Here is a 15,226-nt window from a genome sequence, read left to right as displayed (position 1 = left end):
ATCTTCGGCAACTTCATCTTCACAATTTCTCCCCCTTGGGGTGTACTTCTTTGTTTAGCAGCAACTTCATCAACATGTGTCTCCCACATGACAACAATCTTCAATCTTCTCTGTACTATATCACTCCTTTAGTCATTCTCTCCCCCTTGACAACAATGTCAGAGGTAAATATAAGTTCCAATTTGAAAACTATAAAACCTTGTAGTTATATGTTGTACCTTGGTAATAATGTTTACATTTCTTTTCATTACAATCACTTTCACATCTCTTCAAGAAACATCCTTAAAGAGTGGACTCTTGCATAAACTCCACAAAGATATATTTGAACATCCATGAATTGATGCAACATGCATCTTTGCTTAATGAATCTTGGATAGGGGAAGGACCCCTAACTTACCTCTTAGATACTCAAAAGCATCCTTAGGCAATGGCTTGGTAAATATGTCTACAATTTGTCTTTAGATTTCACATATTCAAGCCTCACTTTCTTCTCTTGTACTTGCTCCCTCAAGTAGTAATACTTGATAGATATGTGCTTTGTATTTGCATGCATCAATGGATTCTTTTATATCTTTATTGCACTAGTATTATCACAGTAAATAGTATTAGGCTCGATTACCTCCTCTTGCATTCCTTCCAACAGTTGCTTAATCCAAACAATTAATTGCAGCATCAACATACTCAGCTTCAGCAGTAGATTGTCAAATGTAGATCTGTTTCTTGCTCAACCATGTAATTAGTCTCTCCTAAGAAGAAAGCTCCACCACTTGTACTTTTTGTCATCAACATTTCCAACCCAATCTACATCAATGTAGACTTTAAGCTTAAAGTCGCCATCTTGTTTGTACCATAATCCAAAATCTTCAGTTCCTTTCATATATCTAAATACCCTTTTAACAACAGTCATGTTTGTTTCCTTAGGATTAGAGGAACCCCTTGCAACAATTCCAACTGCATGTGCAATATTAGGTCTACTATGCACAAAATACTATAATTTGTCAATCATTGATCTATACTATGTTTCATGTACCTCATTAGTAGTATCCTACTTTGTCAATTTGCATACAGTCATCATAGGTGTACCGATTGGTCTTGACTCATCCATTCCAAATGTTCTCTGAATCTCCTTCACATACTTAGATTGGGTCACATATATACTATCTTTTGTTTCATGAATTTGTAAGCCAGTAAAAAATTTGATCTCACCAAACATAGACATTTCAAACTCTTTTCTTATTTGATCAAAAAAAAATTTGCACAGCAAATCATTCCCACCAAACATGATATCATCCACAAAAAATTCAGTAATCAACACCATGTTATCAATTTCACTTTTCAAATACCGATTATTGTTCTTACTTGTTCTAACAAATCCAATTTTAATCAAGTATGAGCGAAACCTTTCATAACATGCTCTTAATGCGTGTTTTAGTGCATACATAGCTTTGTTCAATTTGCAAACCATGTATTTCTGATCAAGTTCAATAAATCCTTCTAGTTGTTCTAGGTACACTTCTTCAAGTATTCCATTCAGAAATGTTGACTTAACATCCATCTAATGTACCTTAAATCTCTTGCAAGTAGCATAGGCCAACAAAGTTCTAACTCTTTCCAATCTTGCAACAATGGAAAAAGTCTCACCATAGTCAATACCTTCTTCTGGAGCATAACCTTTGCAAACTAGTCTTGCCTTGTTCCTCACAACTTTAATATTTTTATTCAGTTCGTTTCTGAAAATTCACTTTGTCCATATTACATTCTTATCAACTAGTCTTTGTACCAGTGTACATGTGTTATTTTTCTCAATCTGATCTATCTCTTCATTCATGGTATTTATCCAATCTTTATTATCAAGTGCAACTTCAACAATTCTTGGTTCAAACTCAACAACTAAACAAGTACTATCTTTCAACTTACTTCTTGTCATAATTCCGATACTTATATCTCCAATGATTTGTTTAGGTGAGTGGTTCTTTCTCACATATTTTGCTTAAACAAGTTCTGTTCTATGATTTTCAGCATTATCTTCACTTGGCTAGGGCTCTACATCTTGCCCAGGTTGTACTGTCTGTGACTCGGGCATAGCAGGCTGACGCTCGATGGCTCTCTGCTATTGCCCATCATTACTCGAGAAATATCTTCATAGACATATACAAATTTGTTGTAATCATTTGGTTCCTTTGTGCTTTCCTCCTCATTCTTGTTTACAAACTCATCAATTCTTACATTTGCACTTTCAATCATTGTGTTAGTAGCCTTGTTCAAACATTTGTATGCCTTGCCCTTGAAGAATAACCAAGGAAAATACCTTCATCACCTTTTGAATCAAATTTACCATTTCTTGTGTCTTTATGAATGTAGCATCTACTTCCAAATATCTTGAAATAACGCACATAATGTGTATGACCATACCAAAGTTCATTAGGTGTCTTGTTTGTTCCTTTCTTCAGTTGTGCTCAGTTGAGAGCGTAGACTGCAATGCTAATAGCTTCTCTCCAAAACATTTGAGCAATTCCGTTTTCAATCAATAGTGTTCTTGCACAGCCAACAATCAGTTTGTTCCTCCGTTCAAAATCATATTCTATTTTGGTGTTCTCGGTGCTAACAACTGCCTCTTAATACAATGCTCAACACAAAAGTTAGTAAACTCAACAAACACAAACTCACCACCTCTATCAGATATCAAACATTTCAATTATCTACCACTCTCTTTTTCAACTTCAGTTTTATACCATTTGAACATATCAAAAGCATATGACTTCAACTTCACGAACATAATTGTCATCATCCTAGGATAGTCACCAACAAACAGTATGCAATATCTGTCACCATAATAACTTTCTACTCTCATTGATCCACACAAATCATTATGCACTAATTCCAAAATGTCATTAGAAGTATGGGTCTTACTTGAAAAACTTGACTTTGTCATCTTATCGAATTGACATTGTTTGCACATTGCATTTTCAAGTTCATGCAAATTCAGTAAGCCTTTATCTCTTTTTCTTTTTTGTGACCTTCACCATATTCTCAAAATTTACATGACACAACCTCTTATGTCACAACCACACATCCTCAACTCTCGTAAATAAACATGTATCAACAATAGGATCAAGATAGAATAAATTACTTTTAGTATGCTCACCAGCGCCAATCAGATTGCCATCATCATCATAGATCTTGACTCTCTTGTTCTGAAATTCCAGCTTATGACCTGTATTGTTCAACTAAGCAACACTTAACAGAGTGTATTTTATGTCCTTATACCCGTTATGCATCATCACATCTGATTTTATCATTCAACATCAATGATCCTCTACCTTTCTTAGACATGGAACATCATTGCCTAGTTTAATAGTTCCACCATCACATTCCTCAAATTTTTCAAACTTGCTAAGATCTCCAGTTATATGATGTCAGCATCCACTATCAATGATCCATTTATCATTCTTACCAATATATAAAATAAGATCTTTATCATCCTTATACCTTTCCTCATTCAGATCTTCTTTAACTACAACATACACTACTTCCACTCCTTTTATCATCTTCAGTGTTTGATTCGGTGTGCTCTTCCTCAGCAATATAGCAAGATTTCTTCCCTTTGCCCTTGTAGACTTTCTTCTTGCTGTACTAGTGATCCTTCTTATCATTTATGTCACTCTTGCTCTTGTTAGGACACCTAGCTGCAAAATGACCTACTTCATTGCACTTAAAACATATGAGAGGTAATTTGCCTTTGAGTTTACCTTTTCCTCTTGATAGCCTCCTTGCAAGCAATGCTTCTATATCATCCATATCATCTTCAAATTCAGGCTCACTTTCATTCTTACTAATCTTCTCTCTCTTTGAACTACCAATGGTTAGTGAAGACTTGAAAGCATTCCCAATTGTAACCACACTATTATTAAAAGTACTCAACTCAAATGTAGTCAACCGACCAACTAAACCATCAAGTGTAAAATTATTACCAAGTATAACTCTAACTTCTTGGGTTGTAGACACTATAATAGCATAATTAGGTAAAAGAGTCCTAAGAACTATACTTACAACTTCAATATGACTGAAAACTCCTCCAGCAACTTTGATTGCACTCACAACTTCCTTGATTCGGTTCACATACTGCACAACATTCTTTCCTTTCATTCTCATGTCATCATACTTGTCTCTCAAGCTTTCTGCCTTTGCTTTCAACACATTATCATCACCACTATCTCTTGTGTGCCATCTCTTCTACAGTCATATGAGGGGTAGGAGCAACATATGAATTGTCTAGCCAATGTGTAGCATTGTCTCCAATTCCAGATAAGTGCAGCCTCATTTTGTTGTGCCACGAGGAGAAATTCTACTTGTTCAACTTAGGTACCTCTCTCTTGTACATCTTTAATTCTTTAGCTCAAGTCCCTTAAAATTCTTCCTTCAAGCACTAGGCTCTGATACCAATTGTTAGATAACTGAGTGGGGAGAGTGAATCAGTTATATCTAGTTACCCTACAGGCCTTTCAAACAATTCAGTACCAATTTAAACTTCATAAACTGTCATAACAATAACTCGGTGATAACATTCAACTTCTCAAATCAAACTTATAATCTTTTAGAATCAAATTGTTATCTTTTTGTCCATTACTTTACCAAGTATCAAAGATATAACTTAGCTTATACTGAGTTGCAGCAATAAGTAAATAACATGAAAATCAATTTGCAACACATAAGCTATCACACATTTGACACATATTTTAATGTGGAAACCATGTAAAGGGAAAAACCACCTGGGAGCCAGGAACCCAAAAATTTCACTCTTCTGAAGTGAGCTCTGTTAGGAGCCAACCTTGTTAAAGGTTACATGCACACTTTTAGTGTGACTTGGTTAGAGGATTTTAACCGAAGAGCATCTAGACCTTATTACTCCTTGTCATTACTAAATAGTGGCCTACTCTAAAGGACTTACAAACACCACTAATCGATGCTACCATATAGAATTTCAGAGACTTGTTAGGTCCACTCGGTTAAGAGATTTTATTTGCTACAATGGTAAGAAAGTAACAGTCAGATGATCTGCTAGGTTTAGCACTGCCTTGCTAGTTCAGATATTTTCTTCGCTCTATCTTCTTCTTTTTGATCTCTATCTAGCTGATTCACACTCTTTCACTTCCACTTTGCACTTACTCTACTTGATCTTTCTTCTTCTGCTATGCTTGGTTCACCTTGTTCTTCTTTCACCTTCAATAGTTCTTACTTTATCAACATCTATCAACAACCAAAAATAGTTCCAATCATCTCCTTGAATAGTTAACTTCCACCTTCCTAATCCTTCCATATTTTGCCACATAATCACAATCATAGATCTCAGATTCATCATATTTAGTCACTCAGAAAAAAGAACTTCCTTGAACTTTGTGCTCATCTTCATCTTGCATAAATCTTCTTCATTTCCAGCCGTAGATCTTGTCACTTACTTTGACTTTATCCTTTGAACTTCTCGCACATTCTTTATTTTCACCATAAGTCAACCTCAGATTCAATCTTTCTTAACTTGTTCTTTTTGTTCATACTCAATGAACACTGCAACATCACTCGAGCAATCCATCACTCAGTTAACACTAGAATTACTCAGTTAACACTAAACTTTAACTTTGCTTTGCCAGGTGCTCAATGATAACGGTAATCACTCAGTGTGTATTGTATCTCTTCTTTAACCTAGTTGCTCAATGTAACTTGTGTAGCTCGGTGAATACATGAACTCCATCACAAAATTACATGATTGTAAAACAATCAAACAAACATTATACTGACATAGTCCAATTCATTCAAGTACCCATTGAATAACAATACTTATCAACTTTGTCATCATACTTTCTTCAATTCCTCTTCATCAATCAAATGATATGGTACTCTATTAAATTAACATAATGTCTAACCAATTAAGGTTTGACATCAATGACAACATAACAATTGATATGACTCTTTTACAGCATTATCAATTACACTATCAGTTGGGGCTAATAGTGGAAACCAGAGTTATAATCTCAAAGGGACATCTAATACGGAAGTGTTGGCAATCCATTGTTGGATTCTAGCATTAAATTGGTTTCTAATAAGTAGATTTCTAAGTTATAACTTGACTTCCCATAGGTAATTTCTAGTGTGGTTACTCAAATGGAGTTGATACTAGTCTCATGATTGTTCTCGCAAAAGCTTGGTAATGGTCCATGTTGATGCTCGTATAAGAAGAAAAATTGTAAATGATTAGCTATATAACAGGAAATGCAAGTTTGTGAAAGAGGTAGAGCTCAATTAATTAAATCATTGAATTCTTGTTTTATGAACACCAACTCAAGTCCCCAAAATGACATCTTATATGGTGATCTAGATGGTGACTCTTGGACTTCCCTAGTGTTAGAACTAGTGATTGTCATTGCACCAAAAGATTGACCTCTTAATGCCCAATACAACCACTAGACTTATAGAAGACAATGGAGGTTGCTAAACAATTTTGTGAATTCCCGTGAAGGATGTTGATGCACTACCAACAACCCCCATTCTAGCATTGCCCATCACAGCCTATGTGGATTCAAACCTGTGACCAATCTCTGATGCCACTTGGCAAAAGTAGTGATTGTCATTGCACCAAAAGATTAGCCTATTAATGCCCGATACAACCAATACACTTATAGAAGACACAGGAGGCTCTTAGACCATGTCGTGAATCCCCGCGAGGGATGGTGACCCATTGCCAACACATAGTTGACTTCTAGTGTTGATATGTGTGTGTGTTGTAATCCTATGTTATAAGGTTCACTTACTATAGCACCTGGTATCGATCCAGTCCGAACCCAATATCAATCCTGGTCCAGTACTCCTAGAAGTCCATCTAGGGTGTGCTCCATTGACTCTGGTCCATCTGGAGTGAACCCCAATGCCTCAGCACTTATTTTATTTTTGCATTTTTTAAGTCCATCTACATCAAAGAGAAATTGGGGCACATTCTTTCATCCGCTCAATAAAGAACTATAGATTGCAATCAAAAAGAGCAGAGAATTTAGTGTATGTGCATTCAAAAGTGTGTCTCCTTTCATACAAGAAAAATGAATACAAAGAAGGGGAGTCAAAGATGTGGGATATAGAGCTAGAGAATATGAACTTGGATACTTTCACTCCTCAGCTAGCTGCATTTGAGGACTTGGAAAACAAGAACATTGTCAATGCAAGTGAAAGTGGCATTGGCATTGCTTGTGAACCATCTAATGCCAAAGATGATGATGATGATAATGATGATGACTTAGCTTAGATACTGATTCTCTCCTCCCAGCATCAGATGCTGATGTTGATGCATCTGCAAGCATGGATGCGCCTGGGTTCTGCCTGGATGCTTGCAGGAAGCACATCCACAGGCCTAGGATGTGCTTCGTCCAAGCATCCAAGAAGCATCAATGGCGCATCTAAGAAGAACTCTCAACCAAAAGGCCAGTCCCATGTCAAAAATCACTTAAACGTCTATTTCAGCATGTGTTTTATTATTATTTTTAATTCTTTTTTTGCTCCTAAACTCTTGATTGATCAATATTGAATCATGAACTAAGTTTTGATTTTCTAATTCAGATTGCATTGGAATCTTGAACTTGTGTAATTTACTAACTAGTTATTTCAATTTGTATATTTGTTTATACTGTTAAGTATATTTGTTTTTTTTTCGAGTAAATATACATTCAATTTTTATATGTGTATATCTATTTAATTTTGTTTATTTACTAATTAGTTATTACAATTTGTAGGGTGAAGTATCATGCTATGGAATGGTGTATTTTTTGTATATTTCTTGCATTTCTTTGCAAAGATATATATATATAGACACACACACACACATATATATATAGACACATCCAAAATCCCAAAAAAGAATTGCACATCCGGTTCTCGCATCCGCATCAACATCGGCATTGGCAACTTAGTGATTTAGAGAATCCATTTGATATTTAAAACTTTAAAACTAAGCTCTAAAGTTCCAATTGTTGAAACAATGATACTTGAACTCGATATTATTGTTTTAATATTTTGTCTTTTGATATTAAACTATATGATCCTATAATGGTATGATCATGATGCTACGATTACAAGGTAATGGTGTTTTTGAGTTTCTTTGATACTATATGACACTCTAATCTTAATTCATATATATATATATATATATATATAGACACACACACACACGTGCACACACACCCAAACCAAAACCACCAACTTAGTTTTTATCTAGTGTGATTGAACTATAATAGCTAAATCTCTTATTGGTCCCACGTTGATAATCATATGAGCAGAATATTGTAAATGATTAGCACATAAAGGAAACAAAAGTTTGTTAAAGGGATTGAGCTCAATTGGTTAAATCATTGGATTCTCATGATGTAAAGCCCAGTTCAAGTGCCCAAAGTGACATCTTATATGATGGATCTAAACAGGGACTCTTAAACTTACATAGTTGACTCTTAGTGTTGATATCTGTGTGTGTGTGTGTGTGTGTGTGTGTGTGTGTGTGTGTGTGTGTGTGTGTGTGTGTGTGTGTGTGTGTGAGTGAGTGAGTGTTGTCCTCAAATGTAATTGATCTATAGTAGCTAAATCTACATCTCATTAGTACTCAGTTGCTTGTGATGAGTCATGGTTGTAAATATTTCACAATATTTTTTATAATTTCAAAACAGTCAAGTTTCATTCTTCCAAACTCTCCCAGCTCAAATTTTTAGTATGTAAAGTTTTTATAAGCTGATCTATCAGACAACTGTTTGTCCCCAAATATTTTAGCTTCTAAATGCCCGCAATCCACGTTTGTCTCTCCAGATAATGACCTTCCATATTACCGCAATTTATCACAATGTTACGTAATGAGAGATTTCATAGTGTACTTTGTTTAGATACTTTATTTTTCTGGAATTTTTCACTAAACAAGAATTTCCAATAGACAAGTCATGACCATAATGATTATTTTCCGTGATTAGACATTTCTCTATGACATTTGGCTCAATGTAGTATCTACATTGGTGAATGTAAGAGGACCACAAACACACAAGCACTCGATGAATTTGACAGCATGGATAAGGATGATTCTAGAAAATCTACTTCTTAGAGGAGATTTTCACCCCTTTAGCCTAATTCACAATTTGTTATCTAAGTTGAACTTCAAACAAATATTTGTTCAAACAAATATTATTATATTTGTTTTAAGCCTTCTACACTAGTACATCTGTAAAAAATTAAAATAGAAAACTGAAATTAGAACAAAAATAAACACTGAAGTTATTCAATGCATCCAATTATAAGGAAGTGGGCATTGATTCTAGAACTTTCCTTGATGGGACATTACATTGCTATTTGTACCTTGTACTAGGTTCATATGGTTTGGACATAGCAGATTTAGATTGATTAAAATTTTAACTTACTTTCAGATTGTGGGGTTCTCTTTAATCTACTTCTTTCTATTGTCGTCAGGGGATCTTTCTTTCTATGAAGCCATGATATAAAGGTTTCAAATGTATCCCTGCTCAATGCTTTGGAGATATTACCAGCTAGTCCATCTTGAAACCCAGAATATATAAACAAATGAATTCTAAAAACATTGATCCAAAATCTTGCATAACAAGCTCTACAAGCATTCTTGTGAATCTGAGATTCTGTCATATTTTTTTCAATTCAATGATTATAGTAATATAGTTCCTATTTTGAAAGATTTAATCAAGTTCATATGGCATCCTCTGATCTATTTGTTACAAATTTTGTTGTGTTTCCTCCTCAAGTTCAGTTTCACCCATTTTTTATCTCACCAATTTTTTGTTTTAACAGAGGGAAGGCTATTTTAACCTTCACCACGGTATCTTGAAGAAGAATATAGAATAACAAGAATATGATACACAAATTGATGTTGTACTTGCAGCAGAACATTGTACAAGTAAATTAATGAAAAGAGATCAAAACCAAACTATGTGACGTGGTATTGGCAATCCCATTAGTTAGAAAAATAAAATATATCTTATAATGACCAAGATGTCACTATCATGGTCAATCAAACAACCACCCTAGTCGACAAAAATCGATATCTTCTTACCTTTTCTAGGATACACAATATCCATGTGCAACAGATCTCTTCTCATAGATTTATCATATTTTAGATATGATTTTTCATTGTCTCTTCATGAATATTTACATATAATAATATAATTACTCTTGTTTAACCTATGTATTTTCTTATTTTAATTATTTCCTTTTGTTTTCCAAAACAAATAAAAGGCTTTCAAGGATGGGAAATATTGATGTAAAATGACATCAGGATAGCCAAAAACAAATACCTGACCAAGGAGAACAGCTACCAACACAGTGGATGAGCCTGGAGACTTAGATTCCATAGCACTTTTTACGAGGATGTGTCTTGGATTGGTGCTTGAATTTTCTTCAGATACAAGCTTCTTACAATTCTCCATAAGCTCTTGAGCATATAGTCCTGCATTGATTCCTATCATTGCCAATTTTGAGCTTCATTAATTCTATCATCATAAACAACAGAATTATTAGGTAAACCATCTTCAACTACTGGAAATATAGAAAGCAATAGATTAAGGCATAAAAATAGTTTTACAAAATGACATAAAAAACCAAAAAGCAATGAAATTTAAGTGATCGAATACCCAAATTAAATCAAATTATGGATACAATGCCAACTGGAAAGGCAAATTCAAAGATGCAAGTCAAACCCTAAAACTGGACCAGAAAATAATAGTCTCACAAAATTATAAGGCACAATACTACAATTAAAATGGATACAAATTGCCAATACCTTGAGTATGGTCAAATTTATTAAAAATTAAAATTGATTTTTTTCATAAAACTATTTTAAGACTGATACCTTATTTCTCGTAAAGTTAGATGTTAATCCTTAAAAAGTTAACTGCTTTCATATCTGTCATGGTTTATGCACCATAGTAGTGTTAATGTTTTTTAGCCTCTGTCAGATAAAACACACACACACACACATATATGAGTTATTATCACTTTATTAATCATAATAAACAAATGTTATTCATAACTACTGAGAGTTAAAGGGAGACATGTCTCTTAAATGACATATACATATGCATTGAGAATGTTATTTGGATGACACAGAAATTACAAATAGTGTTAATGCATTTACATCCTCTAGAAAAATTCAACATAGTATTAGAGCAACTCGATCTTAGGATCTTTCAATGGATCAAATTTGAATCAAACACCTTGGAGATCTGTGAATTGGAGAAGCTTGGTACAATTTACTTAAAAGCTAAATTAAAGTATTATCAGATTTTGATTATTACAAGATGAGGCAAGAGATTATAGAGAGAAACAAAGAAGCGCAAACATCACCAAATCAGGTTGCTGACCTAGCTGATAATTTGGGTTCTTAGATGCGATGAGCCAATCATGGCATGTGGGTCTTTAACAATGGTGTATTTGGCAAGTGATTACACCTCCCAAAATTATGCGTGGAGATCCCATCAAACAGACAATGTCAACTAGACAATTTGGGAGATCTAATATTTTTGCCAAAGATTCAATGAATATATGTTTGCTGTAGTAAGACAATATTTCCAGCAAACCATTTGAGCCAAAGATAAACTTCAACTTGGGCCTAAGTTTACTCTACGAATCATTCAAGCTTGAACATATATTAAATAAGGGCTCTGGAGGATGTTTTTCCGAGCTCATAATGAGCTGTAAATATCAATATCACATTTGTTTGCAAGTTCCTGGGGAATTGCAACAGCGCTCAAGAGATTCATATGATCCTAACGACCCTCATACACAAGGCATAAAGTCTTTTATCTGCCAAGAGGAAGAAATTAGCGAAATTGTTGAAAGTCTCCATCCTAGGGTTGGCAAGTTTTAATTATTGGATTAATTCAATATGTACAGAATGGGAACTGCAAAATATTTCATTTCTTCGGTAAAGTATTTACCCAGCTTTGACAAAACATGAAACTATATATATATATATATATATATATATATATATATACAGAGAAATAAGGGGAAGAAAACAGATGACGTGAAGTCTGACACATTTGTCTAAAGGAGTAGATAGAGGATATGTTTTAGAGGATTTTTGAAGATCTTGATCATATCAGACTCAGAGGGAATATGACACTTCATCAAAGGCAACTTTGGTTAAGGAGCTCAAACGATTGATTTTCAGAGGGAGTAAACCATGTTGAGATAGATTCTCCAATGATCAATAAATCGAAGCAGTCAAGAGGACTGTGATTCATGAATATACCTCGTGACTATGTGATTTTAATGGGCCTACCCCCTATGTACATCATGAGTAAGTGACAACTTCCAAATGATTATCACTTGTATTTGCAGAAGTTATTGAAAGGTGACGATATTACAATAACTTACTTTTGTATTATGATGGATATCTTATGATGTCTATGCAGATCATGATAGATTATACTTTGCATGGTAGATGTTTATATGGTAAGCATTATGAGAATGCATGTGCACATACCTTATAAACATTTTTTTTTGAGTACATGGTGAAAGTTATGCAAATTGATGTTTTGGAGGACCATTACACATAGTACTTAGTGAACATCATACAAATTGATGTTCTGGAAGGCCATTACTCACAGTACTTGGTGAACATCTTGCATCTCAACATTCTAGAAGCCCATTACTCAAAAAGTACTTGGTGAATATCGTTTATTGATATTCTAGGAGACCAATATTCATAATATTAGATGTGATATCAAACCTTATTTGAGTACTTCATGAATATCATGTGTTGATATTCTGCAAGACCAATACTCATGATATCAAAATGGTGAATATCTTCTAATCAAATATATCCTTAAAATTTGTCATTCCTAATATTACCAATGGTGTAATATATGTCATTTGTTTATCCTCCCTAGCTAAAAGGGAATGTTAATGTTTTATAGCCTCTCTTAGATAAAACTATATATATATATATATATATATATATATATATATATATATATATATATATATATATATATATATATAGAGTTATTATCACTTTTTTAATCAGAATAAACAAATGTCATTCATAACTAATGAGAGCTAAAGAGACACGTCTCTTAAATGACATATACATATGCATTGAGAATGTTATTTGGAAGACACAGAATTTACAAATAGTGTTAGTACATTTACATCCTCCAAGAAATTCAACAAGTAGAAGGTTTAATTATCGGTATTCATGAGTAGGATTCCAATCTTGAGAATAAAAATGCAACGTAAATATAAGTTACTCCAATTTTTTTAACTCTGTATGCTGCTCTTCAGAAATTTCTTTGTTTGCATCAAATTATGGGCTGCAGAGGTATTAAGTCTTTAAAAGTTATTTAATTCCAAACATAGATCTCATACAAAGGGCTTGAACATAAGTCAAGAAAAGTAATTCTAAAAACATTCCCATCTGTCAGTATTTTGACTTATCCAACCATGTGCTGTCAATTCTTCCTGATTTAGACCATGTATATTCACCAGCATACATTGAAATGCCAAAAGGGTAATTTGTTGATAGCATGTGAACAAAAAAGCAGCATTGCAGCATTCCCTTTCAATTGCAAGGTTACATAATAAAGAAGAACCTCGCAATGTTCTAAATCTATTAAACCAGGCATCACTATGTCAGCTTAGTGCTGACAGCTTATAAGCAAATAACATTCATCGAGGCCCTCTGCAACAGGTTTCTCAAGGTAGAAAATTACCTTCAAGTGCCCACTGGCCAACACCATCAGCAACTCCAAACCAATGGTTGGACACAATAAAGTAAGCATCCTCGCCACCAGTAGAAACCTGCAAAAAATCCATATACAAATGTAACATCTTTAAACATTTCATTCATACATGTCATTTAGATTTGAATATTTTTGTTCAGAAAACTTGAGAAATGCTTCCAAATTACAAACAAGCAATTTTTTACTTTACACATTGTTACAAGAAACTCTGAATATAAAAACATCAAAAATATCTTTCAATAATCCAAAAGGACAAGAAAAGTAAAGAAATTGGAAGAAGGTTAAAATGCAATAATATCTATCTGTTTAGTGAGCATTAAATCACAAAGGACATGTAAAACAGTCAAACAATAAAGTCAGAGTGCAACGGTGGCAATTTTGTATTGCATCAAAACTATAAGGTTGTTTAAGTTATATCAGATTTATATGCTATAAGAACTTCAATTTTAATCTCTATTTTGCAGGTGTCTATGCAGATTGAACAATATTAATATTCTATGTTAATCATAAAAATAATTGAAAATGTAAATCAAACCAATTTTATATGAGTTGATATCGACCTGGTATGATCCTAATATTGATACCAAATTGATATATATATGACAATGTTGTTTTTCTCTGAATCAGAGTTGAAGCATGATATTTCAGGCAAAGTGCTATCATTGTTTGTATCTTGGTCTGCACTTATAGATTTTGGTGCATTCCAAGGATGAGAATAGCTTCCAATATATAAATGAGATTTGGCTCTATGAAGGCCATATGGTCTCACATAGAGTCATGTTTCTACATAAGACATTATTCAATAGTTGTGTTCAATAATAACACCCGTTCATTAGCATTAAGAAATCATTGATATTTGCTGCAACGATAAATTCATTATTATGGATACAATAAGATCAATATGATCATCAATTATATATGTATATATTTGATAATTATTATTATATAATTGCTATTAAATATATATATTATCGGTGATCATTACTGACTATAATCATAGATAGCAGAGATTATTATGAAAAACATAGTTCTCTTATGATGTTGCAGATAATCATATCATTGAAGAATAGAAATCAAATGCTTAAGATTAATAGTTCAATTATTCATTTGAGAACATCAGTTAGATTAAATAGACCGAAGCTATAAATCAATAACACTCCCTCTTAGTTAGGGAGGATAATTACTATCCTAATGTAAACACAATAGATCCATTTATTGTGTGAGATAAAGATATCACCTCATTGTGATATCAAGTAATATGGCATGCCCATTAATATCAAGTCACATGATAATCACCATCACTCTCAATATCCATTATGATATGGCCACAAGAATCAACTCTACCATAAGGATATTTGTTCAAGGCATATCCACAGACATTATGTCACAAAATATCCACCATGAATATCTCAATAATATAACTCATTATGGCTATCCATAGA

The 15,226-nt window shown here is 33.5% G+C and overlaps 1 protein-coding gene across 4 annotated transcripts in view; it reads right to left on the bottom strand.

Moving 5' to 3' along the window:
• Positions 1-15,226, bottom strand: part of LOC149535550 (uncharacterized) — a 113,604-nt gene that overhangs the window by 38,245 nt on the left and 60,133 nt on the right. For all 4 annotated transcript variants that reach the window (XM_089807080.1, XM_089807081.1, XM_089807079.1 and 1 more), the window contains 2 exons: positions 13,755-13,842; positions 10,335-10,498 (listed from right to left, as the gene is read on the bottom strand). In XM_089807080.1, the coding sequence (XP_089663206.1) occupies positions 10,335-10,498; positions 13,755-13,842 (252 nt within the window). The remainder of the gene's footprint in view (positions 1-10,334; positions 10,499-13,754; positions 13,843-15,226) is intronic.

The sequence above is a fragment of the Cupressus sempervirens genome, chromosome 10 (assembly GCF_028749045.1).
Source record: "Cupressus sempervirens isolate cs-2001-9-10 chromosome 10, ASM2874904v1, whole genome shotgun sequence".
In the NCBI taxonomy this organism is placed as follows: Eukaryota; Viridiplantae; Streptophyta; class Pinopsida; order Cupressales; family Cupressaceae; genus Cupressus; species Cupressus sempervirens.
The sequence above is the reverse complement of the archived record's forward strand: the minus strand, read 5'-3'. Positions and strand labels throughout refer to the sequence as shown.